We start from the raw sequence: 27,984 nt of genomic DNA on the forward strand, positions 1-27,984 counted from the left end.
TCTATGCTAAACACCGTACAATTCAGAACAAACGCAGCGAACAAGGCGGGAAGTTATCAACGTATTTCTCTCTCTCTCTCTCTTTTCCATTTAATTACAAATCCTCTTTGAATAGGTTATAATCTACCAGAAAATGAGTGATCCTTGTAAAGTAACCGAGCCAGCCATGTCTTCCAACGATATGCAAGATCAAAACTCAGAAGATAGCAGCGATAAAAGAAATAATCAAGTTAAACAAAAACGTTTTAAATTATTAAAAGATGCATTAGACAAAGTTTTCACCAAAGTTGCGACTGGCAAGTGAGTTCAAAAATTTCCCTCTTGCTAATGATTTATTTTCTCTTTGCGCTTAAAAGACTTTTTTTTCCAGACAAAGAGCAATACATTATTTGCTTTGAAGTTCAACGTTTGGGACAGAAACTTTGGTCAGATCACACATTTAAATATAGACATTTCATCATGACAAAATAATTGACTCCACTTTGTGAACTTTTTGCCCCATCACTAGACTACTGTTTCGCTTTTACGTTATTTTAAACACATATTGATTCTTTTGTAAATAAGGAATTTGAATTCTTCGCTGATGAAATCATAAGGTAGAACTATGCTCAAAATTACCTCCCGTCCTTCACCAATAGGGGCTTAATGCAGTTTCGCACCTCGTCTTGAAAAATGCATTTTTTTGAAAAGTTTTTTTTTCATATTCCGGTCAAATGTTTCAGATGTCGGAGATTACGAATATACAAAAAAAAAATTACCCCTCCCTCCCATTTAAAATTTCGAACTTTTTCGAAACTTTTTTTTCCCCTATGTTTTTAGATGACGGAGATTCCGAATATGCAAGAAACCATGTTTTGAAACTTTTAAATTCACTAAGCATATAAATAGGTGTATAAAGAGATAGATAGATAGATATGAATGTCTTCCTGGGGCTAAAAACAACAGTAACACCGTCCTCTATAGGACCGCCACATTTAGGTGACAAATATATTTTATGAATAAATAGACAAATAAATAAATGGATGAAAAGGTTCAAGATTTAAAATTGGGGGAGGTGAAATTTGAGCCCCTTATTAAACTTCATAACATTGAATTATTAAATATTTTAATGATGTTTGTTTCTCATAAAATGGTGTATAATATAATTTACATTATATTGTTATTTACCATTATTTAAGGCAAACAAAAGTAAAACGCAAATTCTTTTCCCTTTAATGATTTTGTATTTAATTTCGATTTGCAATATGTTCGTCAGTTCACTAAAATCTCTTTAAAGTAAACAAAATCAAAAATTTGAATTGAGGGTGGGATGGGAAGAGATGGAGGTGAATGAAATTAAATTTTTTTTTTAATGCATATTCGTAATCTCTGACATCTAAAACGTAGGAATCCGAAAAAAGTTTTTCAAAAAAGTGCATTTTTCAAAGAAAGGTGTATCACATTCAAGACACATCGGTTTTAAGTCTACAGATACAAAACCCAACATAAAATCTTTGTAGTTCCTCAGTTTTGCCTTTTTAGCAGTTGGTTCAGACATTATTACAACTGATCTTTAAAAAAAAATAAAAACTTTATTTCTAATAATTAAAAATATCAAATTTATTATTAAACTTGTGATTATAAAATTTAAATTATGTAATTGTTGATTGTAATATATTATTGTTTATATATTATACATTATTGATTCTTATGGAATTATAGGAAAGTTGGTTATACATCATTAGATGTATACCTGACTTTCCTATATAAAATTAGAAATATGACGGAACGCTGAACTCCAGACTATCAACTTAAACAACATTTTATTCAGGTGGTAAATATATACATCTTTAGCTCTTGTTTTTACAGCTTCTATGTGTGTGAGCATAGTTGTTGGGACGTTGTTATGTAAGTGAGCTGTCGAGTGTAAGTCCGAAAGATGGAGAGTGACAGCTATACACGTAAAGAGACTGTCTCCAGAGTTGGGTGTTGGTTGTAGAGACACTCTTGACACGTCCATGCTCATGGTCGGCCGACCGTAAAAGAGATAGAATTAAGCGGGAACGCTTGCTTGTTTAATTCCACGCATGCGTGAGACTACGCATGTGCACGGCGTTACTACAGAATAATTACTGAATTTTGTTTTCTTATTATTCTGTCTTCATATAAATCATTATTAACTAACAGTGTCTTTATTATCGAACAATATTGTGTAGATCTGAAATGGCTTCAATTTTTTTATGGTTACAAATTCTCTGGGGACCACGTTGGGAATCACTGCTGTAAAACATTCAATACAACTCTTCCTATTCCCCCCACCACTAGGCTTGTTAACTTGCTTATTGGTGACTGAAAGAACTTAAAGTAATTAACCGAAAATATTAAACAAACTAGGAAAGTATCAGATGGTTGTGAGATGTGCTAAAAACAACAGCTAAATCGCCCTTAACTTTTTTTCCATAGCACTCAAAAAATAATTTCTTTTTAAACAGTTTGCTGGCACAAATTTATGGGATCTTTTTTAAAACGGGGGCCACATTTTTCATTAACGAAACACTTTGAAACTTGGAACACTGGTAGAATGTGTCATATAAAACATCTTTTTCTCTTAGTCTTCTTAAAAAGAAAAGAAATCAATAAGTTATTCCATGTTAAAGTTGTCGTATTTCTGTAATTTCAACCAATCACTGACGTCCATTCAGCCGATATACATTAAGTGCCGACTACATAAACAAACGATCCTGAAACAATTAACCCTAACCCTAACCCTAGGGTTAGAGTTAGGGTTAAAGCAAATTTAAAATGAAAAAAGCAAATAAAACGAAGGTATGGAGATTAAATACGCTTTACACCGCTTAATCAGCCAAAGGAGTGATTGGTTGAAATTATCGAAATAAGACAATTTTTTACATGAAATAAATTTGAATACAAAAATACTTTTCTGTTCTATAACACAAAATAGATAAGTATACGAAGTTTGAAAGTCTTTTCGTACCAAAAACACTACGTAAAACATTAATGAAAAATGTGGCCCCCGTTTTAAAATAGATCCAATTTATGTTCTGATATTATTTTAATACACTTTTTTTTTTTACACCTATTACACTTGTTTTTTTTTTTCACTTCGTTATAATCCACATTGCAAAATGAAATAAATTTTAAAAAAGGAAAGACTTCCTCCCCACCATTTTCTCGTAAATTATTGTTTTTTTTATTTATTTATTTTTTTTTTGCCAAAAAACCCCGATTTTGGATATGAAAATTCTGGAAAATTGCCAAAAATCTTAATTTTGAAATTTTTTGCTCCCCTCCCCCTATTTCTTCATTTTTCGCTTTTTTCTGTAACCCTAACCCTAAACCTAAAACCCTAACCCTTAATTTCCTAACTCTAACCCTAAAACCCTAGCCCTAACCAGAAAAATTTTTGGAAATTTTTTCAGAATCATAATCTCCGTATTTTTCTGCATATTTAAAAAAAAAAATTCTGAAAGTAGGGAGGAGGGGTAATTTCAAAACGCCGATTTTTGTCAATGTTTGGGAAGATTTGTACCAAAAACAGGGGTTTGTGTAGAAAAAAAAAAAATTAAATATAAAATAAAAAGTAGTTTTGGGAGGTACAAAAGGAAGTCTTGCCAAAAAAAAAAAAAAAGATTCTGAATTCATTTGGAAACTAAGGCACAATGAATATTGAGAACAAAGTGACATTTTGAATACCTTATATGCTGGTGTATAATCTGACTGGCTGTACAAGACAACCCCCATTTATAAAGTGGGTTTTGAGCTATACTTGCTGTATAAGACTACCCCAAGCTTTTGCAGGAAATAGCTTGGGTGCCTAGCTAAGGGAGTCCGGTGAGCTGTAGCTTCCCCAGTGACCCTCAAAAGCCTCTGTTTTTGTTGTGCTTCACTGGCATTCTAATTGTGTTTCAATCAGTAAACTTTGTATGCAACAATTCTGCAGTCTTGGTTGTTTAAAATTTATCAAGTTCTTTTCAAAAAGTGACCAAATAATGTAATTTACCGATTACGATACGCATCAAACATACCAGGTTGGTGTAAGCACTACCGTAGTGACATTACTTAACTGTCGGTTATTTTACAGGAACTAACATAGTGTTAAGTATACCACAATAACACCATTTACTTGAAATGGATTTACAGTAAATGTTAGTCTGAAAATGTTTAAAAATAACCAATAACTAAAGTTTATTGTCATTGGTCTGATTGACACAAAATGGCCAGTCACTGAAAGTACAAGTTGCTAATCTGTTGTAACGGGTTGGTTAATTACGGTAAACTACACTTGTCCTGAAAGCCGTCGGCTGACTGAGCACTGTATGAGTGAGCGCTCTAACAAGGCAGTGGAAACAGAATGGACTCTGGGACTGGCTGGACAGCAGGCTGATTGTTTACATTTTCTGTGTTTTCAGCTGTTGCAAATAGTAATTGGTCTCTGTCCACTAGGTTTGCTGTGCTGTTATTTTAATATCTTATTGTTAATCCAGTTTCCCAAACATCCATGTAAGTATCAGTAGAAAATAATGAGTTGTAGAACCATAGGATGTCTGGGAGTGTTTTACGCTGTTCTCCATTGCCGTTGGTGCTACTTTAAACCACAGGAAGTTACGGTTCAGATTTTATAAGACAACCCCTAGTTTCAGGGTGATTTCTTTAAAATTCAAATTCCATCCTGTACGCTGGTATATATATGGTATACGTAGAACTATGTCTAAGTATATGTATAGTTATATTTGAGTATATTATGTAGTTGTGTGTGATGCTATCTTCCTGGCAGGGTAACTGCAAGAGAAGGATTTAGCTAAAAATAAATTGCTATACTTGGCATTTCACAACGTAAAGAAACCCTTTGACAAGGTCCCTTACTCTCTGATCTTGTGATCAATGTAAAAGCTAGGGGTAGATGAGGGACTGATGACAGCCATCCAAGCCAACTATAGGGATGCTTTCAGTAAGGTGAATGTCAGCAATGAGTATAGCAACAAATCTAGTGTGCAGGCTGGAATTCACCAAGGATCAGTTTTCACTCCTGTCTTATTGAACATAGTCCTCCTGGCCATAAAAGAGGAATTTAAAACTGAGTTGGGAGTTCCTCTCTACACAAATGACCTTGTTCTTATAACTGAATTTCTAGAAGTAGAGTAGAAATTTCAGGGGAGGAAGCAAGAACTGGAATCAAAGGGCCTTAAAGTTAATTTAGCAAGGACCAAAGTACTACTTAGCAGAAAAGCAGGTAAATTATGAATCCCTTCAGGTTAATGGCCCTGGTCAATATGTAATAAAAAAGCGTGGGTAGAAATTCCATACAGTGTACTCAGTGCAAGCAATGGATACGAGAGGTGCAGTGGAATCACAAGAAGATTAGCAGAGAAAGTAGTCTTTGTGTATGTCAGATGTACAAAAACTACAAACACTAAGAACACACAGGAAATAGATTTCCTCCAATGCCTACAAAATCCTTAGAGATAGTAAACAGTTTTATTTACATAGGTGACGAAATGAACAGTGGTGGAGGATGCTCTGAAAGCAGAGTTGCTAGAATTCGAACCAGTTGGGCAAAGTTCAAGAAGCTGTTACCTTTGTTGGTAATAAGGAGTCTCTTGCTCAGATTGAAAGTAGATTGTATGATGCCTCTGTATAAACAGCTATGCTACATGGTAGTGAAAAATGGGCTGTGAATGCAAATGTCATGTAAAGGCTTGAAAGAAAGGAAACCAGCTTTCTTCACTGGATGTGCAATGTTAGTGTGTATGTATGACAAAGTGTGTTTTTGAGAGGAAAATTGGGTACCAGAAGTATCGGATGTAGTGTGCAAGAGAGAAGACTGTGCTGGTGTGGTCATGTGATGTGCATGGATTAAAACAGCTACATAAAGAATTGCCAATCTCTAAATATGGAGGGAACCTGTGGAAGAGATGGGATGAAGTGGTGAAAAATGACCTTTAGATGCTGAAACTCACAGACGAAATGATGAAGGACTGAGACAATTGGCAATTATCTGTGCTTGAAAAGATCTGCCCAGCAGAGATCAAAAAAACCATATCGTTTATGTTCAGACTCCCACATAGAATTTGTCTTTGACAAACACCTCTTCCCAACACATCCCCTCCTCCCACCCGATGTTCACCACTCACTGTTTTCCCCCTCCCACTCTCCATTGCAAACCTCTCTGCACACAATGTCTTGTTCCTGTCAAATCTCTTCCCCCCTTCAACATTTCCTCCAAATACCCCCCTCCCTCTATTTGTGTCCACTTGATACATTCCCCTCCCCTTCATTTCCCACTCCCCTGTTGCTCCCTGACAACTTACCTAACCACTCACCCTATCTAATCCATGGCCCATTCCACTTTATACATTTCCCTATAATTTAAGTTATACACCTTATCACATCTCTCTCTCTCTCTCCCTCTCTCTCTCTCCCTCTCTCTCTCTCCCTCTCTCTCTCCCTCTCTCTCTCTCTCTCTCCCTCTCTCTCTCCCTCTCTCTCTCCCTCTCTCTCTCTCTCTCTCCCTCTCTCTCTCTCCCTCTCTCTCTCTCCCTATCTCTCTCTCCCTCTCTCTTCCCCTCTCTCTCCCTCTCCCTCCCCCCTCTCTCCTGCAAGATGTCTATTTCTCTCCTGTTCATTCTCTTCTTCTCATTCAGCACAAAGCCATCTTCCTCCCCAGAATTACTCCCCTCCTCTCAACTGAGGGATCTTGTCTTGCATCTTACTTGGTGACCTCATTGCTGCTGGTGCTGCATCAAAAAGGTGCACCCAGTACACCCTGTACAGAGGCATCATAACAATCTGCCTTTCACTCTGAAAGAGAGGCCCTTTCTTACCAACAAACCTAATAGCTCTCTGAACTTTGCCCAGCTCGTTCTAATTCTAGCAACTGTAATTTCAGAGCATCCTCCTCTGGTGTTAATTTGGCCTCCCTAGGGAAAGAAACCTATCTGCCACTTGTAAAGTAATTGGTGTTAGGAAGGACATCTTGTTCTAGAAACCATGCCAAAGTTTAGGAGAGCTTTCTGCATTGTTCTGACTTGTCATCTGTCAGACAGTCAGACCCATGCCAGCAGGAAAGGAGGATGTTAAATGATGATGATGATGTTGATGTGTGTATTTGTATAGCTATAGGCGTGTGTATATGTATATGTATAATCCTTCAATTCTTTAAAGTGTTTCAGCTTTAAAGTTGCGGTCATGCTGGGGCACCAACGTTGGCTGTGCTACACAATTATTTGGAACCTCCGCTGATGTGTGGCATTTGGTGAATGAGGGAGTTTGATGCTGCTGCCCTCATCTGTGTTTCTGCTGTGAAGTAGGCTCATCTGGAACCCTTGACAGGAGGAGATCCAGTTTTGTTTTGCAGGTCTCTCAGGCATTTTGGAAGGATATTGAAGAGCTGTGGGTCCTTGAAACCCAATTCGTTGCAGTATCTGGTCCTGTATCTTGATGGTGATGCTGGGATCTTTGGCACTATGCAGTGGCACCCCGTTTTGCTGTTTGTATAACTTTCAATGTACCAAAAGTTTGGTACAAAGCCTTCCAGGATTTTGAAGATATATATCACTGCATATCTTTACTGCTTTTGTTTGAGGGAGAACAGTTTTAATTCTTAACTCTTTCAGTTTTTCCTAGTCGCTGATACATTGTATTGAGACGATTTTCTTTGTGTATCTTCATTGGATTGCTTTGAGTTCCACCGTTAATTTTATATTGTGTGGTGACCATAGTTGAGAGCAGTAGTCCAAGCTGCTGAGGACATTTGTCCCCCAAAGGACCATCATTGTCTCCTTTTCTCTTGTTTTGAAAGTTCGGAGGATCCATTCATCCTGCATTGTATTACCAAATTAGTGATATGCACCCGGAAAGATGCATCATTGCTCATGTCATGCACTGATTTTGATTCAAAGATTGCACTTCTTCCCAGGCCAATGTATCCTGTCTGTGTGTCATTCAGCTTTGTGTGCTGGTGGTGCAGGATTTGGAATTTTCCTGCATTAAACTGCATGTTGTCCTCAGTCCACTTGTATATTGTGTGCAACTCCTGTTGCAGAGGCGCAATATTTCCAGGATTTTGTTTTGCCTGAGAGACTTTTGTGTCATCTGCCGAGCGAGCGAGGGTGGCTGAGCAGCTGATGACATGGCTGAGAGGGCCACTGTGTATGCATATAGTTGTGTGTGTGTGAGTATAATCATATGTATGTGTGCATTGAGCATGTGTACAGCTGTTTGTGTGTGCATGCACACACACACACACACACACACACACACACACACACACATTTTTTACTCCAACTCTTATATTGTTTACTTTTCACTTTCATTGGGTGCAGCTTCTTTCACTTTATTTTATTAATTCTACAAATTTTCAAATATTCCATAAATATCGCTGTTATATTCTTGTGTGTGTAACAAAAAAAGCAACTTCAAACTTTGACATTTTCTTTCTTATGTATTTATATTTTCATTTCTTATTTTATGAAGGTTATTTTTTTCTCATTTGTTTCCTTTTGAAATGTGGGCTTATAACAGTGAAATGCCAGTCTTTATTTACCCAAGACATGCAATTTTTCTATAATGTTTTTACTTGGTTAACTTTTCTAAAAGTTTGTCTTTTCTTTAAATTCCTTGCAATTATCTTCTAATATGACTGATTAACATTCACCATCTCCATTTAGGTTGTCTTGGTATACTAAACAGTTCCCAGCTTTGCAAGCAAAAGACCCAGGCATCTTAAAACTTCTCCGAGAACAAGTTACTCACCAGCTGGAGTCAACCATCAAAGTAAATTTACATCATGATCTTTTTTTTATGCCTGTTTTCCCAACGGGGCATGGATTGAGAGGATGTGTTTTAGTATAATATCTCACCATTTGTTCTGCTCCTTAAAAACAAAATGATATGTTCTGTCTTATAATCTTTTCTGTTTGTTGAACTCAATTGAATTGAAAAGTTCAGTATAGATGTAGTTACTTTCCCAGAAGTTTTTATGCCTAAAATCTTCTGGGAAGGTAATCGCGATGGGGTAGGTGGTGTGGGCATACTTCTTGCAGGGATGTGGGTGCATAGAGGTAGTCAGAGTATGCAATAAAGTACTTAAGCTCAGGCTAGTCTTGCAGAATAGTATAGTGGCAATTATCTCTGCCTATGCCACTCCCCAACACCACCACCACCAACTGGGCCCACCAAATGAACAAAAGGACTGTTTTTTTATGATATTCTTCTGCAGGCTATGAGTGACAATGATCTCATCTTTGTGGCTGGGGATTTCAATGGGCATGTTGGGCAGCAGCCTGGTATTTAATCCATGGTGTACGTGGGGGCCAGGAAATTGGTTCCCAAAACAAAGAAGGAACAAGGCTACTGGAGTTCTGTGATGCAAATAACCTTTTGATCTGCAATACCAACTTCAGGAAGCCAGCCAGCCACCTGATAATCTACTAATCAGGTGATTATGCTAGTCAGATCAATTATATTCTCACCTGACAGTGGGATTCATAGTTGCTCCTAAATATCAGGTCATCCCATAAGTTCTGTCCGATTTTACCTTTTTTATAATTGAATGAAATTTAATAGTATTTTAGAATGTCTAATGGGATTAAAAATTATTTTTATGCATTTGTGTACATTTAAACTAATTAAATATTATTTTACAGAATAATAGAATTAAAATTTCTTTGATTAAAACCCTTTCTAACAGGGAAGTATCCAAAGAGCATTTGAGGCACATAATGCTTTATGAGTACAAAAAAGGAAACTCTGCAGCCGAAGCGACTCAGTTTATTGGAAAGAATGCTTGAATGAAAGAACTTGCAGAAGATGGTTTGCAAAATTCAGAAGTGGAGATTTCAGCCTTGAAGATGAAGATTGAACAGGACATCCAGTTGAGTTTGATAAGCCCCTTGAGGCATTACTTGAAGAAAGTCCTGCATTATCAGTTGAAGAATTGGCAATAAAGCTTAGTTCAAACCATACAACTGTTCATCGTCGTCTTCAACAACTTGGAAAGGTTCCTAAACTTGGAAAATGGGTGCCTCATGAATTGTCCGAAAGCAACCACAAATCCTGAGTGGACATCTGCTCTTCTCTCCGTTCTCCGTTCTTTTTGGATAGACTTGTTACTGGTGATGAAATATGGATCTTCTATCAAAATATTAAACATTGTAAACAGTGGCTTGGTAAAAGGGGAAAAGCTCAACCACAACCGAGAAGGTAACTTCATGGAAAAAAGTTTCTTTTCTCTATCTGGTGGAATTGGAAAGGAGTAATTCACTTTGAATTGTTACCACCTAATGCAACAATCAATGTTCAAGTCTACTGTCAGCAGAGCGTTTGAACCAAGCTTTGAAGAAAAAAATACCCACTTTAGTGAATCGAAAAGGAGTGATGTTTCATCAGGACAATGTGCGAAACCACACTGCAAAGATCACATCACAGAAGATCGAAGAGCTTGGTTGGGAAAAAAATTCCTCATCCACCTTATGCTCCCGACCTTGCTCCTTCAGACTACCATTTGTTTTATAGTTTACAGAATCATTTGGGGGACATAACTTTCGCAAACCAGGAGGAGGTCGAAATTGATATTTCAGAGTTCTTCACTTTAAAACCAAAAGAGTTTTACATTGATGGGATTAAAAAGCTTGTAAATAGATGGAAGGAAGTCCTAGATAATCAAGGAAAGTACATTGATGATTAAATTAAAATATAACATTTGATCATTTGTTTTTTTTTTTTTAATTCACAATTTGAACAGAACTTATGGGATGACCTGATAGAAAGACCTTCCCTGATGAAGAATGTGGGCCCCCAGCATAGATTAGTCATTAGTGACTTTAGACTCCAGGCCAGAGGGATGCCAAGAAGTTGACCAATCTTGGAAAGAAGAATTTGAAAGCTTAAGGACTCTTCATATGGTCAGAGATTTAGGGACGTCCTAATTGAGAAATTTGATGAGAGGGAGGAGGAACATAGAGGACAACTGGGAATTCCTATGGGAGAGCTTGCTGAGTGCCACAGACCAAATCTGTTGCTGGTGCAAAGTCCCATCCATACCTAGGGTAATGTGGTGATGGAACAATGCTGTAGACAAGGCCATTAGGCCTGGGAGGCCTGGAAGAGTCAGGGTAGCAGGTAGCAGGTAACTGTATCAGATAGCCAGAAGGGAAGCTAGGAGGCAGGTATATCTAGCTAGGGGGAGAAGCAGAAAAGACATTTGCCTATGTTAAGCGATGTGAAGACCAAAGACTTGAAGTGTTTTGGATTGGAAGACAGTGTGTGAGGGGAAAATTGTGATGTCATAGGAGAGAAATGTGTTTGCATTGATGATGCTGCACTTGCATTTAATGATTCTGCAATGAAAGAGGTTTGTAAATGCCATTATGAAAGACTGGTGAATGTAGCGAATGAATGGGCAGAGGAGAGTCTGCCAAATGTTGACCCAACTGAGGGACCAGCTATCCAAATTGATAGTACCTTGGTAGAGAAAGCAATTAAGGGATATGAAGACAGGGAAATCCCCCAGCCCATCAGGAATCACTGCTGATATGCTTAAAATATCTGGCAGTGTGGGTTATGGTCTAGTCACCCGTATTGTTAACCAGGTGATACAAGAAGGAGTCATACCCAATGACTGATGTAGCAGCACAGTAGTCAACTGTTATAAAGGTAAAGGTGATGCCTTCAACAGAAATAATTACAGAGGTATCAAATTGTTATGGAGAGGGTCATAGCTTAACTAATTAGGGAGAGAGTTAGACTAGATGAGATGCAGTTTGGTTTTGTACTAGAGAGAAGCACCACTGGCACTATATAGGGCAGTTGCAGGAGAAATACATAGATAAACCTCTGTACTTGGCTTTTGCTGACTTGGAGAGAACCTTTGACAGGGTCCTCCGATTCCATATCTTGTGGTCAATGCGGAAACTAGGGATAGATGAGTGGTTGGTGAGAGCTGTACAAGCCATGTACAGGAACGCTGTCAGTTAGCTGAGGGTTGGCAACAAGTTCAGTGAAGAATTCAGGGTAAAAGTAAGGATTCACCAAGGATCAGTCCTCAAACCGCTCTTGTTCTTCAGACAATAACAGAGGAATTTAAGACAGGCTGCCACTGGGAACTCCTCTATGCTGATGACCTTACTCTTATAGTTGAATCACTACCAGGACTAGAGATGAAGTTTCAGGTATGAAAGCAAGATCTAGAATTGAAGGGAGTTAAACCTAGCAAAAACCAAAGTTTTAGTAAGTAGGAAGGCAAGCAAATCACAAATCCCTTCAGGTAGATGGCCCGGCTCGATCTGTAGAAAAGGTGTTGGTAGAAACTCTATAAGGTGTATCTGGTGTAAGCTATGGACATACAAGAATTGCAGCAATATCAGAGGAAGGTTAACTGGGAAAATAGCTTTTGTGTCTGGAAGATGCACAGGTACAATAAACATCAAAAATGTACAGAAAATAGACTCCATCAGCTGCCAGTGGGGTAAGCTAGAAATAGTAGACAGCTTCTGTTACATAGGTGACCAAGTTAATAGCAGAGGTGGATGCTCCAAGAACATAGCTGTGAGAATAAGAATAGGCTGGGCAAAGTTCAGAGAGCTCTTACCTTTGCTGGTAATAAAGGGCCTCTCTCTCAGAGTGAAAAGCAGATTTTATGATGCCTGTGTACAAGCAGCCATGCCACATGGCAGTGAAACATGGGCTGTGACTGCCAAGGACATGCTTAGGCTTGAAAGAAATGAAGCTAGTGTGCTTTGCTGGATGTGCATGTATGACAAAGTATAAGTATCTTGAGAGAAAAGTTGGGCATAAGAAGCATCAGATGTGTGCAAGAGAGATGACTGTGCTGGTATGGCCATGTGATGTGTACGGACAAGGACAGCTGTGTAAAGAAGTGCTGATCTCTAACTGTTGAGGGAACCTGTGGTAGAGGTAGACATGGAACAAAGTGGTAAAGCACGATCTCCGAACTTTGGGCCTCACGGAGACAATGACTAGCGACTGAGACTTTTGGCGATATACTGTGGCTGAGAAGACCTGTCAAGCCAAGTGAAATTGTAGTCGTGAGTGGTGCTGGTGGCACATAAACAGCACCTTTCAATCGTTGGGCCTCACAAAGGCAAAGTGGCCGATGCCAGTGGCACATGAAAAGCACCTTTTGAGTATTGGGCTTCATGTAGGCAATGTCAAATGACCAAGACCTTTGGCATGATGCTGTACTTGAGAAGAAGACCCATCAAGCCAACTGAATTCACAATCGTAGCAGATACTGGTGTCATGTAAATGGCACGTAAAAGCACCCATTACACTCTTGGAGTGGTGGTTGGCATCAGGAAGGGCACCCAGCTGTAGAAAACCATACCAAATCAGATTGGAGTCTGGTGCAGCCTTCCAGCTTAGCAGTCCTGGTCAAACCATCCGGCCCAAGCATCAGTGGTGCTTTCTCCTGGCACAAATCCCAACTGCATCTCATCTAGACTAATTTTCTTCCTAATTAGTTGGACTATGGCCCTTTCTGTAACTTTCATCACCTGATCCAACAGTTTGATATCTCTGTAATTATTTCTAAGACGCCACCTTTGCCTTTGTAGCAGCTGACTAATGGTACTGCTACACCAGTCATTGAGTATGACTCCTTTGTGTACAACCTCATTAACCATACGGGTGACAAGACCTTAACCCACAGCGCCAGGTATTTTAAGCATCTCTGTGGCGATTCCTGATGGGCCAGGGCTTTCCCCATCTTCATTATCCTTCATGGCTTTATCTACAAAGCTACTGTCTACTTGGATTGCTGCTCCTTCTGTTGGATCTACATTAGACAACCCCTCTTTCCCCCATGAGTTCTCAACATTTAGCAGCCTTTCATAGTGGCACTTCCAAGCTTCTTTCTCAGCAGAGTCACGAACTTCAAGTGAACCATCATCCATGCGAATGCACTTCTCTCCAACAACATCACAATATTCCCTGACACACTGTCATGCAAGCTGAAACACTTCAAGCCACTGGTCCTCATACTACAGAACATTGTCAAACTTCTTTTCTGCTTCCCCACTGGCTGGGTGTACCTACCTCCTAGCTTTCCTTCTGGCTACCTGATATAGTTCCTTGCTACTGCCACGTTTCCAGGCCTGTTTTTTTTGCTCTTATGGCCCTGTCAACTCCACTGTTCTATCACCATGTGACCCTAGGTCTGGTTGGGACTTTGCCCAAGCCACAAATTGTTCTGTGGCTCTCAGTCAGTTGCCTTATAGGAATTTCCAGTTATCTTCTATGTTATGTGTCTGTAAATCTCTGTCTATTCAGAGGATCCTTAAGCTTCCCCATCCTTTCCCAGAGTAGCTTGCTTCTTAGAATGCGTCTTGCCTGTAATCTGAAATCACTTATGACTAATCTATGTTGAGAGGTAGATTCTTCACCAGCGAAGGCCTTTGCATTTATCAGCAATCAAATCTTGCTTTCTGGTGAGAATGTAGTCAGTCTGGCTAGCATGGTCACCAGATTCATTGGTTATCAGGTGACTGGTTTGTTTCCTGAAGTTAGGTCGTTTGCATCACAGAACTCTAGTAGCCATGTTCCCTCATCGTTGTTTTGGGAACCAATTCCATGGTGCCCATGTACTCCATAGAAGACACCTAGATGCTGTCCAACATGTTCATTGAAATCACTCTGGCGACAACCCTCCAAGCGATGGGGCTGTTTGGGTAGTTGTTGCTGGTGAGGGTTTTTCAAAGTCACAGTGAAAATCCTACTTTGACCCCTTTTCAGTCACCTTTTATGACTTGCAAAGGAAATGTTGGGTCCATTCTTTGTCATGCTGGTCTCTACACAACACTAGAACAACTTGGATTGAAATGTTTTGCTCAAGAACACATCATGCCACCCGGTCTAGGAAGCAAATCCACAATCTGGTGATCAAGAACATAACACCCTAACCATTAGACCACTCGTTTTTCACACAACTGCTACAACAGAACATGAGAGGTTATCGGCACTGACTCTTTGTCCTCACTGTAGAATGAAAGACATGGTTGAGTAAGAATCAAGGAAGCATCTTTATCATGTCCCCTTGCTGTGTATTTTCCAGTTTTTGTTTGGTCCTTTCTCTAACTACAATGATATCTAATATCATTGCGCTCTCTCTCTCTCTCTCTCTCTCTCTCTCTCTCTCCCTCTCTCCCCCCCCCTCTCTCTCTGCCATTTGTAATATTACTGCTGCTCATCCTAATGACATTGTTGCTCAATTTGCTAGAAAAAGCAACTAAATCTCAAGTGAGGGCCTTCTGTCTTAAAAAGAAACACATTAGGTCTCACAATTCGACTACCTTTCAAAATAGATCTGCTCGGTCAAGACTGAGCTGGGCTAAAGTAATACATATTTTCCATTCATAAAGACGTGGTTGTTACAGAGTTCTTTACTTTGTATTTTTATTTTTGTTGTGTGTATGTGTTTGTGCTTCTGTAAAATGTATTGTTTGTTCATTGTTTTCTAAATTAGATGGAGGTTGAAACAATGCTGGAAGAGGAAAACCTGATGGAAATAATGAAAGATTTAAACCAAAGAATCAAATCCACCAAAGCTCAAAAGACGGATTTAGCTTGGTAAGTAAAGTGAAATGATAAATTGACTTGAGTCAGTGTACATCAACCCCAGTATATTACTGTAACATATTTAATCAATCTCAAAGTAGTGCAAATCGACTCGGTTTGAAACAAAGGAGCCTTTAGGCAGAGTCTCTTGACCTGCAAATAATAATAGTCACCTGCTTCGAAGAAAGGAGACTTTGGGTAACAGAGTTCTAGATTGACAAGAGGATGGCAGGGCCTCAGCTGGAACATTTGTAATCATAAGTTTACTTGATCAAAGCTGATTTCAAGCCTATGCTCAGAACTTTGAAGTTACAGGGACAAGCTCTCTTTATCCTTCACTCTAACTCACTCTCATTTCTCTTCCAACCAGAGTAGCCATGTAGCTGCTTGACAGCAAGACACCTGTCTCTCTTCCTTTAATGTCTTATCAAATGGCACAAAATCAACCCCTGCAATGTTACTTCCCCACTCTCCCTGTTGTAGGGTTTATGTCTTACAAGTTACTTGGCGACCCAGTTGGTGCTGGTGCCATGTATAAAGCACCGAGTACACTCTGGAAAGTGGTTAGCATTAGGAAGAGCATCCAGCTATAAAAAACAGACAATGGAGCTTGGTGCTGCACCTGGCCCTACTAGCTCCTGTGAAGCCATCCTGCTTCTGCCATCAAATGATGATGACGACATCTACTCTGGTCAGTCATGGTTGGAATCACTTCCCTTTCTAGGTGGGTGGCAGGACCAAGTCTCACTGATACATTTCCATATTTGACAGAGTTTCTACAACTGGAGGCTCTTTCTAATACCAACCTCTTTACAATGTGTACCAAGTGTATTTTATTATGGTACTATCTGCTCTGGAAATGTTGTCTTGTTCTCAGCAAGCTGGAAGTCCTCTTAACTCTAAATTATTTCCAATTGTTGAAAGCATGAGAAAGAGAGAATCTGGACGAGAGGATAGTGGCAGGAATAGAACAGTAAGAACAGTAGAAGACTTGGTAATAGGTAACATGTTGATTATTGTTGTTGTTGTTGATGATGATGATGTGTATGTGCATATATCATCATCATCATCATCATTTAACATCTGTTTTTTATGCTGGCGTAGGTTGGACGGTTTGACAGGAGCTGGCAAGCCAGAAAGCTACCGGGCCTCCAGTTGTCAGTTTTGGCATGGTTTCTTTGGCTGGATGCTGTTCCTAATGCCAACCACTTTACAGAATGTGGACTGGGTGTTTTTTTTACATGGCACCAGTACATATGTATGTATACACACACACACACACACACACATGCTGATTATGATGGCTGTCCACTTGTGATGAAGGAAGACCATCGCTGACAATTGTCCAAGCAAGATGCCAGCAATGCCTGTACATGAGGTCTTTGTGCCAGCAGTCACTTCTGCAGTCTCCATGTTCACTATGATGTCCTCCTACTTGGCTGGGCATTCAATGGTCCCCTTACCAAATGTTGCACAACCTCAAATTTTAGGTCCAATAAAGCTTGTTTTGTATCTCACAGACCCCCTCCACCCAACTCACATGATCCAGATAGAAGCCAGTGCAAGATATCCAGTGCCAATATGGGTCGTAGGCTCAAGAATGTGGGAGTGCCATGATCTCAAGCATGAACAAAACATCCCTAAAATGTCCAATACCATTCCCTGCATATCTGGTTTTATACCTGAGTGACCTTCTCCTAGAGGCAAAGCTGAGGAGGAGGGGGGGGGGGGCTGTTATTGCTGGATAGTTGTTGACCATACATTAGATTCATCTGTCTTTTTGATAGGTCTTGTATCAGGTCCCTTGTGAGGTGCCTCAAGAGAGCTACCGGTAACATGCAATCCAACCTGTTGCATGCTTGGATTGTTGGCAAATTAAACCAGCACCCAAACAGGCTTGCTTGGTGGGGAGGGTTGCTAAAAACCCAGCAGGATCCATATACCATCATCATCATTTAGCATCCACTTTCCATGCTGGCATGGGTTAGACAGTTTGACTGGAACTGGTAAGCTGGAGAGTTGTACTAGGCTCCTGCCTGTTTTGGCTTGGTTTCTACAGTTGAATACTCTTCCTAATGCCAACCATTCCATAAAGTTTACTGGGTGCCTTTCATGTGCCACTGGTACAGATGCCTTGTATGCGTCACTGACCACAACTATGATTTCATTTGGCTTTGATGTCTCTTCTGAAGCACAGCAAATCTTCAAAGGTCTCAATCACTTGTCATTGCCTATGTGAGACTCAACATCCAAAGATCATATTTCACCTCTTTGTTCTATTTCTATATCTTCTGAGTCTACCTCTTCCACAAGTTCCCTCCACAGTTATAGAGGATGAAAGGTAGACTGTATGATGCATGTGTGCGAACTGCCATGCTACACGGCAGTGAAACATGGGCTGTGACAGCCAAGGAAAATGCATAATCTTGAAAGAAATGAAGCTAGTATGATCCGCTGGATGTGTAATGTCAGTGTGCATACACAACAGAGTGGAGTTCCCTGAGAAAAAAGTTGGGCATAAGAAGCATCAGATGTGTGCAAGAGAGATGACTGCACTGGTATGGTCATGTGTTGCGTATGGATGAGGAGAGCTGTGTGAAGAAGTGTCACACCCTAACAGAGGAAGAGGTAGACCCAGAAAGACATGGGATGAGGTGGTGAAGCATGACCTTCGAACGTTGGGCCTCATAGAGGCAATGACAAGAGACTGAGACCTTTGGAGATATGCTGTGCTTGAGAAGACCTGGCAACTAAAGTGAGACTGCAGCCATGACTGATGCCAGTGTTGCATGTCCGGCCCATTTAAGAGGACCCTTGATGCATCGGGTGATGTGGTATGCTTGAGAAGACGTGTTGAGTCAAGTAAAACCAAAATTGTAGCTGTGGCTAGTATCCCTTGACTGGTTCCTGTTTTGGTGGCATGTAAAATGCATCATCCGAATGTGGTCAATGCCAGTGTCCTCTGACTGGCTCCTGTGCCAGTGGCACATAATAAGCACTCACTACACTCTCAGAGTGGTTGGCATTAGGAAGGGCATCCAGCTGTTTCTACAGCTGGATGCCCTTGGGTGGAGAGGGTCTGTGAGATATAATGCAAGCTTTATTGGACCTAAAATTTGAGGTTGTGCAACATTTGGTAAGGTGACTATTGAATGCCCAGTCGAGATCAGATTGGAGCCTGGTGCAACTGCTGGCTTTCCAGACCTCAGTCAAATTGTCCAACCCATGCCAGCATGGAAAGCAGATGTTAAACGATGATGATGATATACACACACACATATATATATATACACACACACACACACACACACACACACACACACACACACACACACATATATATAATGTACACACACACAGAAAGATATAATACCTGAATCATCTTTGTTTTTCACTTTTTCATGTTTTCATGGTTGATAAGACACCAGTGAAATATTGGAGACAGTTCTTTCGTTTTCCAGGGAGGGAAGAGTACCATGTGACATGTTTATTCCATGTCTGAAGATGTCTGGGGTTGGTTGTTCGTGTTTCGCTCAGACTTGCAAGGCTATGGCTTCATTGTGTTCTTGAGCAAGGCACTCCTTTTCATGTTGCTCCAATCTTCTCAGCTGAAAATGAATACTAGCCAAGTGATTTCAATGCTGTCCTTTCTCCTTCCAGCTGTCACATTGTCAGTGTTCTATTGAGTCAAGAGGCTGTCTGACTACACAGGGATCTCAAACAGTTACTGAATGCCCTGTTTATATTTGTTTGCTAGTGGAAGCCCTGCTTTGATATGCACACACATAAGCATGCTTGGAATGGCTTTCCTGCTGTTTCTGTCTTGCAATTCGAACTCAGAAAGAAAATGTGAAACCATGGCTCTGTAGAAGACACTTGCTGTATAGGGGGATTGAACACGAGACCACATACTTGCTAAGAAAACTTCTTAACCCTGCAGCTGTACATAACCTCATGCTATGTCACAGGGAAAACTGCTTAACCCTACAAACTATAAACCATGGCCTGGCAAGGCCAGAGAGATGCACCAGGTTCAGTTGTCTGCTTTCGCAGGTTTCATGACAGGATGCACTTCCTAACACCAGCCACTTTATAGAGTTCACTGAGTGCCTTTTATGTGGCACCAAACACTAGCAGGGTTGCCAAGTAACTTGTGAAACGAAAACCTCTCAGCTGGGAGAGGGAGTGCATCTGTGGGAAGTGGTTTCACTCTCATTTCTGCCAGTTGAGAGGCTGAAGTATAAAAGAGGGATAAAGAGGGGTGTCTTACTGCAGAAGAGATATTTGGCTACCCTAGTAGGAAAAGAGGAGAGAATGGGGAGATTGACACACACAATCACACATCTATACATACATCCATACATACACCCCTCAGGTAACAATTCTGGGCAGTGTTTTTATGTTTTACTGCTAATCAAGTTAATTACTGTTGCCAGGCGTCCTACAGGTAATGTTGATGATGACATCCGTGCACACTTGATGCCAGTAAAGATGAAATTACGAGACAACTTACAGACTATGTTGAGTAAATTGGAAGAAGAGAACAAACAGTTACAAACCATTGTATGTGAGCGACAGAAGAACCTGATAAAAGCTGAACAAAAATTGAAAGACTATAATGGTTTCTTTGAAAAAGTGAGTTGAAATTTGAAATAATCTTTTTTACTGACATTATTTTTTTATGTTTTGTATTTTATAGAACAGTGTGTGAAACCAAGCAATATTGTGAGTTAGAAATTGCCAGTGGATCAGTCTATAGACTCATATGGAAACAGCAACATAAGCAAGTTGGGAATGGATGGGGGTGTCTTTACTGATTTTTACATCCTTCAACAATATACACCAAAAGATATAAATCTATCATCATCATCATCATCATTGTTCAACGTCCGCTTTCCATGCTGGCAGGGGTCAGATGGTTTGACTGAGAACTGGCAAGCCAGGAGGCTGCACCAGGCTACAATCTGATTTGGCAAGAGTTTCTACAGCTGGATGCCCCTCCTAACACCAACCACTCCGAGAGTGTAATGGGTGCTTTTTATGTGTCACCAGCAGGGACCCAGTCAAGTGACACCGGCATCAGCCATGCTCAAATGGTGCCTTTTCCATGTCACTGGCATGGGTGCCAGTCAGGCGGCACTGGCATTGGTCACGCTCAAATGGTGCTTTTTATGTGTGCTAGTCGGGCAGCACTGGCATCAGCCACGCTTGAATGGTGCTTTTTACTTGCCACCAGCACTGGTATTGGCCACAACTAAGATTTCACTTGGTTCAACAGGTCTTCTCAAGCACAGCATATTGCCTGACGCTTGAAAGGTGCTTTTAAACAGGCCAGTTATGAGACACTAACATTGGCCATGACTATGATCTCACTTGGCTAGCCGGGTCGTCTCACGCACAACATATCTCCAAAGGTCTTGGTCGCTTGTCATTGACTGTGAGGCCCAACATTCGAAGGTCGTGCTTCACCATCTTATCCCATGTCTTTCTGGTTTTACCTCTTCCACAGGTTTCCTCCACTGTTAGGGTGTGACACTTCTTCACATAGCTGGCCACATCCATCCATATCACATGACCATACCAGTGTAGTCGTCTCTCTTGCACACCACAATTGATGCTTCTTATGCCCAACTTTTCTCGTGATTGCACACTGACATTACACATCCAGCAGATCATACTAGCTTCATTTCTTTCAAGCCTATGCATGTCCTCAGCAGTCACAGCCCATGTTTTACTGCCGTGTAGCATGACTGTTCACACACAGGCATCATACAGTCTACCTTTCATTCTGAGGCCCTTTGTTACCAGCATATATATATGTATAAAAATTTGTAGTGCACTATATAGATTCAAAGAATCATGTTGCTATCATGGAAAGCTTCTCTAGCAAATCCAGCTAGCAGACCACACAGGAATCCACTATAGAGGAAGATAATGCAGAGTTCTTTGCAGTTGAAATCCAGGAGTTCCAATCAATGCAATTATTTCCTAAGGAGTGTATAGAACGAAAAAAGTCAAGAAGTATGAGAGGTGATTATATTTGTTTAACCACTTGTTATTTTTAGGATTATGGCTGTTTTGCAGCCTTTCAACATGTTATAATAATTTCAGTGTATAATAAAATTATTTTACATGTCTTCTCTAATATGCAACTCTTAGGGTGAGGCATTGCTACGACCATGATGTTCTGGTGATCTGATAAGCTTTCTTCCTTTATCTGCACTGATTTGTAAATATACAATTTTATTGTATTAGGTGAAACATGCATATTAGTGCAGGCATTATTTTCATCAGCATCATTGTTTAATGTCCGTTTTCCATGCTGGTATGGGTTAGAGAGTTTGATTGAGGTTGTTCTGCTTTTTCATGGCACCAGAGGCTGAACTGAGTCTTGTTGTTATCCACTTTTGAGATCTGCTGTCTTTGGTCAAAGTGAATCCTAGGTACTTGTTAGGGATCCACTTCATCAAGTCTCTCTCTCTCTCTCTATTGAGCATGATGTTGATTGCTGTGTCTTGGTTGTTCCTGTTAACCATGATCTTGCTCTTTTCTGGTCTGGTCTTCATCCCATATACTTCTGCTACTTTTTGCAGTCTGGTGGTGACCTCCTGTAGTTGCGCTCTGCTGCTTCCTAATAGGTTAATGTCATCAGCAAAGTGCAGGTTGGAAATGGACCATCTTCCAATAGAAACAGACAGGTGGCAGTCTTAAGTGTCTCCAGAATGATGTTCTCTGGGAAGATGCTGAAAAACATTGGAGAGAGGGTACGTCCTTGTCAAAAACCCACTGTTATCCTGAAGAATTCTCCAATGTTGTTGTTCAGGAGAACTGCACTACTTGAGTTTTCATACATCACAAGACATTTGTAAATAAGCATCATCATCACACAAGCAATGTTGTTTGTTTCCAGTCTTCTGTGAAAAACTGGTCTTGGGGAAATGTTACCTTGCTGGGGGGATTGGTGACATGAAGGGTATCCAGCCATAGAAAATCTGCTTCACCATATTCTGTCTGATCCATGCAAGCATGAAAAAATGAACATAAAGATGATGATGATGATATGTAGCTGTACCATAAAAAATGATAATATTTTTCAAGAAATAGACTGAAACTAGTGTTTAGTAAATTCATTGACATAACATTCATCCATGTCTTTAATAGAGATTGTTACAACACATCATGTATTGCTAAGCTATGTTCTGATCAAGGATCATTTATAAAAAGTTATAAATTTTGTCAATAATCAATGAAGTGTGCAGTTATCTGCATGAACTGATGCAAATTGCAAGATTTAGTGAACTTCAACAGCTTGAACACACATTGCAGCTGCAGGGGTTGCACCACTCCAAGGCCATCTGGTCAAGAGGCAGTCATGACACAAAAATACCATCCATTGCCACTGTAGGCAGTGGTGAAGAATCGGGAATTGCAGAAAAGGGTACAAGGTGATGTCAGCTGATTTGCCTGAGAAGCACCACTTAATCCTACGTTTCTAGATAGAGGGACTTGGAGGAACAACCTGGTCTGCGAAAAGAGGTTATGGAAGTTTGAAGACTCAGCAAACCGGCAGAAATTAAGACATTTTAAAGGAAACTTCTGAGAAGGAGGAAGAGTTAGAGACATATAGTATGGATGACAACTGAATGTTCTTGCAGGACGACCTACTGAGAGCTTCAGACCAAATCTGTGGATGGTGTATTATAGTCTTGGTCAGGCTGAGAGTGACATGGTGGTGAAAGAAGGAGATAGACAGAGTTATAAAAGCAAAAAGACAGGCTCCAAACCTGAGAAGAAAGAGGTATGGAAGTGCTATTGTGAAAGGTTGCTAAATGTGGAGAGTGCATGAGAAAAGAGAGTCTTTTGACCCTCAACAGAGGGACCATCCATCAGAGTGGATAGCCGTATGAGAGATGAGGCAATAAAGGATTTGAAGACAGGGAAAATCCCCTAGACCATCAGAAATCACTGCTGAGATGCTTAAGCTATTTGGTGGAATAGGATATGACCTAGTCCCTTGTATAGTTAATCAGATTATCCAGAGAGGTGTCATCCTCAGTGTAAGTAGTATTGTAGTTAGTTGCTACAAGAGTAAAGGAGATACCTTAGATACAAACAATTATAGAGGTATTGAACTGGTGGAACAGAGAGAGAGAGAGAGAGAGTTATCGCCTAATTGATTAGGAACTAAACTAATCTAGGAATTTGACAGCAGGGGATGCAGTTTGGTTTTTGTGCCAGAGAAGAGTGCTACAGATGCCATCTTCCTAGTGACAAAGCTACAGGAGAAGTATCTAGCTAAAAGTAAACCATTGTGCTTGGCATTCATTGATCTGGAGAAAGCCTTCAACAGAATCCTTCGTTTTATTACTGGGGGTCTCTAAGAAAGTTAGGGGTAAACAAATGGCTTCTCTCAATATGTATAACGCTTGAAGGAATGCTGTGTTGACCATTTCAGCAACTGACTATACCCTACATATACTGATCAAAGCTATGACAGGACAGGATAGTATCAAAAATGAAACTGTTTTTGGCAAATTAGTCGCACACTGGAGATTGATTGCCCAGTGCTTGACAACAACAACACAAAAATAAGGTAAAAAGATTCAAATAGTATTCTGTTTTGAGAAGACTTGTTGAGTCAAGTGAAATTGAAATCGTAACTGTGGCCAGTGTCACCTGACTGACACCTGTGCAGGTGGCACATAAGCAATCACTACACTCTCAGAGTGGTTGGCATTAGGAAGGGCATCCAGCTGTAGAAACCTTGCCAAATCAGATTGGAGTCTGGTTTAGCCTACTCTCTTGCCAGTCCTCAATCAAACCGTTCAACTCATGCTAGCATGGTAAGCGGACGTTAAATGATGATGATGATATATACATTCATACATATCATCATCATCATCATACACCTGATTTTCCTACTAGCATGGGTTGGATGGTTTGACAGGAGCTGGGAAGCCAATGAGCTGCCTGGCCTCAAATTGTCTGCTTTGGCATAATTTCTATGGCTGCATGCTCTTCCTAATTCCAGATACTTTACAGAGTGTATTAGGTGCTTTTTTTCGTGGCAATTTCCTTCAATTGTAAAGAAACTCACATTAGGTGACGTAGTCATGGATACACCAAGATTACATTATAATGTAATCATAGCTAAAAAAAAAAAAGGGAGTCAGGGATCAATCAGATGAATGATGCCTTTGATCATCTGTTTTTTCGGTTCTAGTTGAGCTGAGGCTGAACAACAAGAAAAGATCCCAAAATGAGAATTCTCAGGAACATTGCTGATTGAGCAGTTGAGAAAATAAAATACAACAAAATATATATTTTAGATATTTCTTTTTTCTTTTTTTCTTTTGCAGATAGCTGTGAGCGCTGAAGTGATCATGAAATCATCCGAACTGTCAGAAGCCTAAGAATTCTCTCTACAAAAGTGCAGGTCATTTTTGTTAAGGATGGATCACATTAGAATGAATTAATAGGGATTGGGGATTGGGTTGTATAGTAAATTGAATTAACAGCCTTATCAGTTTTGGTCAGAGGTTTCAAGTAAAAGATGTAAAAACTACAAAAACCAGCGACCCATTGCCTGCCTATCTGTAAGACCCTAATGTTTTCTGTGAGGAGATGAGTTCTCAATTTGGTGGATTCATTCAGATTTCATTGACAAATAATTCTTTATTTTACCAATTATAAATGAATGTGTGTGTATGTGTATATATGTGTGTGTGTGTTCATATGAATAGGTTTGTATATGTATATAAGTAAATGTGTGTGTGCGTATATATATATATATATATATTTATATATATCATCATTATCGTCATCATCATTGTCGTTTAACATCTGCTTTCCATGCTGGCATGAGTTGGACAGTTTGACTGAGGACTGGCAAGCCAGGAGGCTGCACCAGGCTCCAATCTGATCTGGCAAGGTTTCTACAGCTGGATGTCCTTCCTAACGCCAACACTCCAAGAGTGTAGTGAGTCCTTTTTACGTGTCACCTACACGAGAGCCAGTCAGGCGGCACTGGCATTAACCACATTTAGATAGTGCTTTTTATGTGCCACCAGCACAGGGAGCCGGTCAGGTGGCACTGGCATCGACCATAACTACAATTTTGCTTTTGATTTTTGGGAGGCCATAAATAATGTGGTTTTTCATACCACTTTTATTTTTCAAAGTTAAGTTAAACAAATTTCTTTTTTAATCTAAAATATACTCTCCTTCATTTTCTACAATGCTCTTCCATCTATTTGGTAGACTTGCAAGGCCTCTTTTTCAAAATTCACTTGTCTGTGACAAAAAAAATACTCCTCCAGTACTGTTCTGACTTCGTCTACAGAATCCATATCTTTTAGGTTTAAATGGTTTTGAAGACTGCGGAATAAATGATAAGCAGATGGAGTAATGTCCAGCGAATATGGTGGATGAGGAATCGTTTCCCATGCAAACTGCTCCAGCCTTTGGGATGTCATCCTCACTATGTGACTGAGCATTATCCTGATGGAAGAACACCTTTCGTCTTGAAACCAAAGATGGTCGTTTTCTTTCTAGCACTGACTTAAGCCACTCAAGCTGCTCACAGTAGATCTCCTTTGGTATCGTTTGGTTTGAGCTTAAAAGTTCAAAGTGGACTAAACCTTTCATATCCCACCAAACAGATAACAACACCTTGCGTGGGTGAAGATCTTCTTTAGCCTGGGGTGCCGGTGTTTCTCCTTTCCCTACCCATTGTCTTCAGTGCCTGACATTTTTATAGAGAACCTATTTCTCATCACCAGTCATTATTCGGTCCAAAAAAGGTTCATTTGTGAGACGTGACAGCAAAGAAGAGCACACATTCGCTCTCTGTACGTGACTAGACTTGGAAAGTTTGTGAGGTACCTATTGACCCAGTTTGCTGACTTTTCCGATGGCACACAGGTGTTGATGAATGGTTGAATGACCAAATCCAGATTTTGTTCCATCACGGTTTGCAGGACGTGCTCGTTGAGTTCTACAGATCTTCCAGAATGAGGCTTGTTTTCTAGGCTGTAGTTTCCAGTTCAGAATTTCTGGAACCACTGATGACACTGGCTTAAGCTTACCCATATACTGCATTAATATTCCTCGCACTAAGAATAAGTACAAGGTAAAATTATTACCTGCTTTTATAGCAAGTTGATATATATATATATTTATATATACACATACAGGGGTTGGACAAAATAATGGAAACAGCTTAAGATTTAAGACATTTATTTTAATATGGAGTAGGACTGCCTCTGGCAGTAATTACACCTTGAATTCTACGAGATATGAACGCGTACAAAGTTTGAGTTGTTTCCAACGGAATTTTTGTCCATTTTTCAGCTAAAACAGTCTCCAGTTCTTGTAGTGATGATGGTGGAGGATATTGACTCCTTACTTGTTTTTCTAAAATGCACCATAAATGTTCAATAATATTGAGATCTGGAGACTGTGATGACCAGATAAGATGTTCGACTTCACTAGAATGTTCCTCGTGCTATTTAGTAACAACTTTAGTTGTGTGAATTGGTGCATTATCATCCTGAAAGATTGTGTTTCCCTCCGGAAACAGTTCTGCAACCATAGGATGAATTTGATCAGATAAATTGCTTAAATAGTCTTGACTATTAATTCTGCCATTGGGCTTGCAGATTTCCAAGATATAGCCCCTCAAATCATCACAGATCCTCCTCCATGTTTAACAGTTGGAAGAAGGCAGTTTGGGTCAAATGCTTCTTTTGGGTGTCTCCACACGTATACTTGGCCTGTGGTCAGAAATAAGGTGAAGGATGACTCATCCAAGAAAATAACATTCTTCCACTATTCTAGGGACCAATTCTGTAGGTTTTTAGTCCACACTAAACGCTTTGCAATGTTTGTTTTTGCAAGTAGTGGTTTTCTGATTGCAGCCCTCCCGTGAAATCTGGCTTTGTGCAGCTCCCAGCGAACAGTTTTTATGGAAACAGTTCTCGAGGTGGTCATTAAGCTCTGCAGTAATTTGGGGAGCTGTACTTTTGTGATCCTTTCTAACAATTCGCGTAAGAGTCTGACAGTCCCTATCTGCAAGTTTTGCTTTTCTTCCGGAGTTTTGTTTTGACGAGGAAGTTTTCCCCTCTTTCGCAAAAGCTGTTATTACTTTCAAGACAATACTTCTTGATAACCAAACATTTTGGCTGTTTTCGTTACTCTAGCGCCTGCCATATGAGCACCAACAATTTGACCTCTCTGAAAGTCCGATAGATCTGTCATTTTAGTGAATTTTAATTACCTTTTCCTGATGATATCTGAAAAGAAACAGCAATTTTAGCAAAACATATTAAGCAACACTAATAATAAATAAAAAAAAAAAACATAAAAATAAACAAGCTTTTGACGGTTTTATAGATATTTCAAAATTATGATGCG

General features: G+C 39.9%; 1 protein-coding gene across 1 annotated transcript; it reads left to right on the top strand.

Moving 5' to 3' along the window:
* LOC106870745 (polyamine-modulated factor 1) lies at nt 1-27,941 on the top strand. Its single transcript, XM_014916935.3, has 5 exons — nt 1-300; nt 8,667-8,772; nt 15,479-15,582; nt 20,007-20,205; nt 24,930-27,941. The coding sequence occupies exons 1-5, from the start codon at nt 134-136 to the stop codon at nt 24,981-24,983; spliced, it is 630 nt and encodes a 209-aa protein (XP_014772421.2). The 5' UTR covers nt 1-133; the 3' UTR covers nt 24,984-27,941.
* Nucleotides 27,942-27,984: the final 43 nt, after the last annotated feature.

This window comes from Octopus bimaculoides, chromosome 2 (assembly GCF_046866305.1).
Source record: "Octopus bimaculoides isolate indiv1 chromosome 2, ASM4686630v1, whole genome shotgun sequence".
Taxonomy (NCBI): domain Eukaryota; kingdom Metazoa; phylum Mollusca; class Cephalopoda; order Octopoda; family Octopodidae; genus Octopus; species Octopus bimaculoides.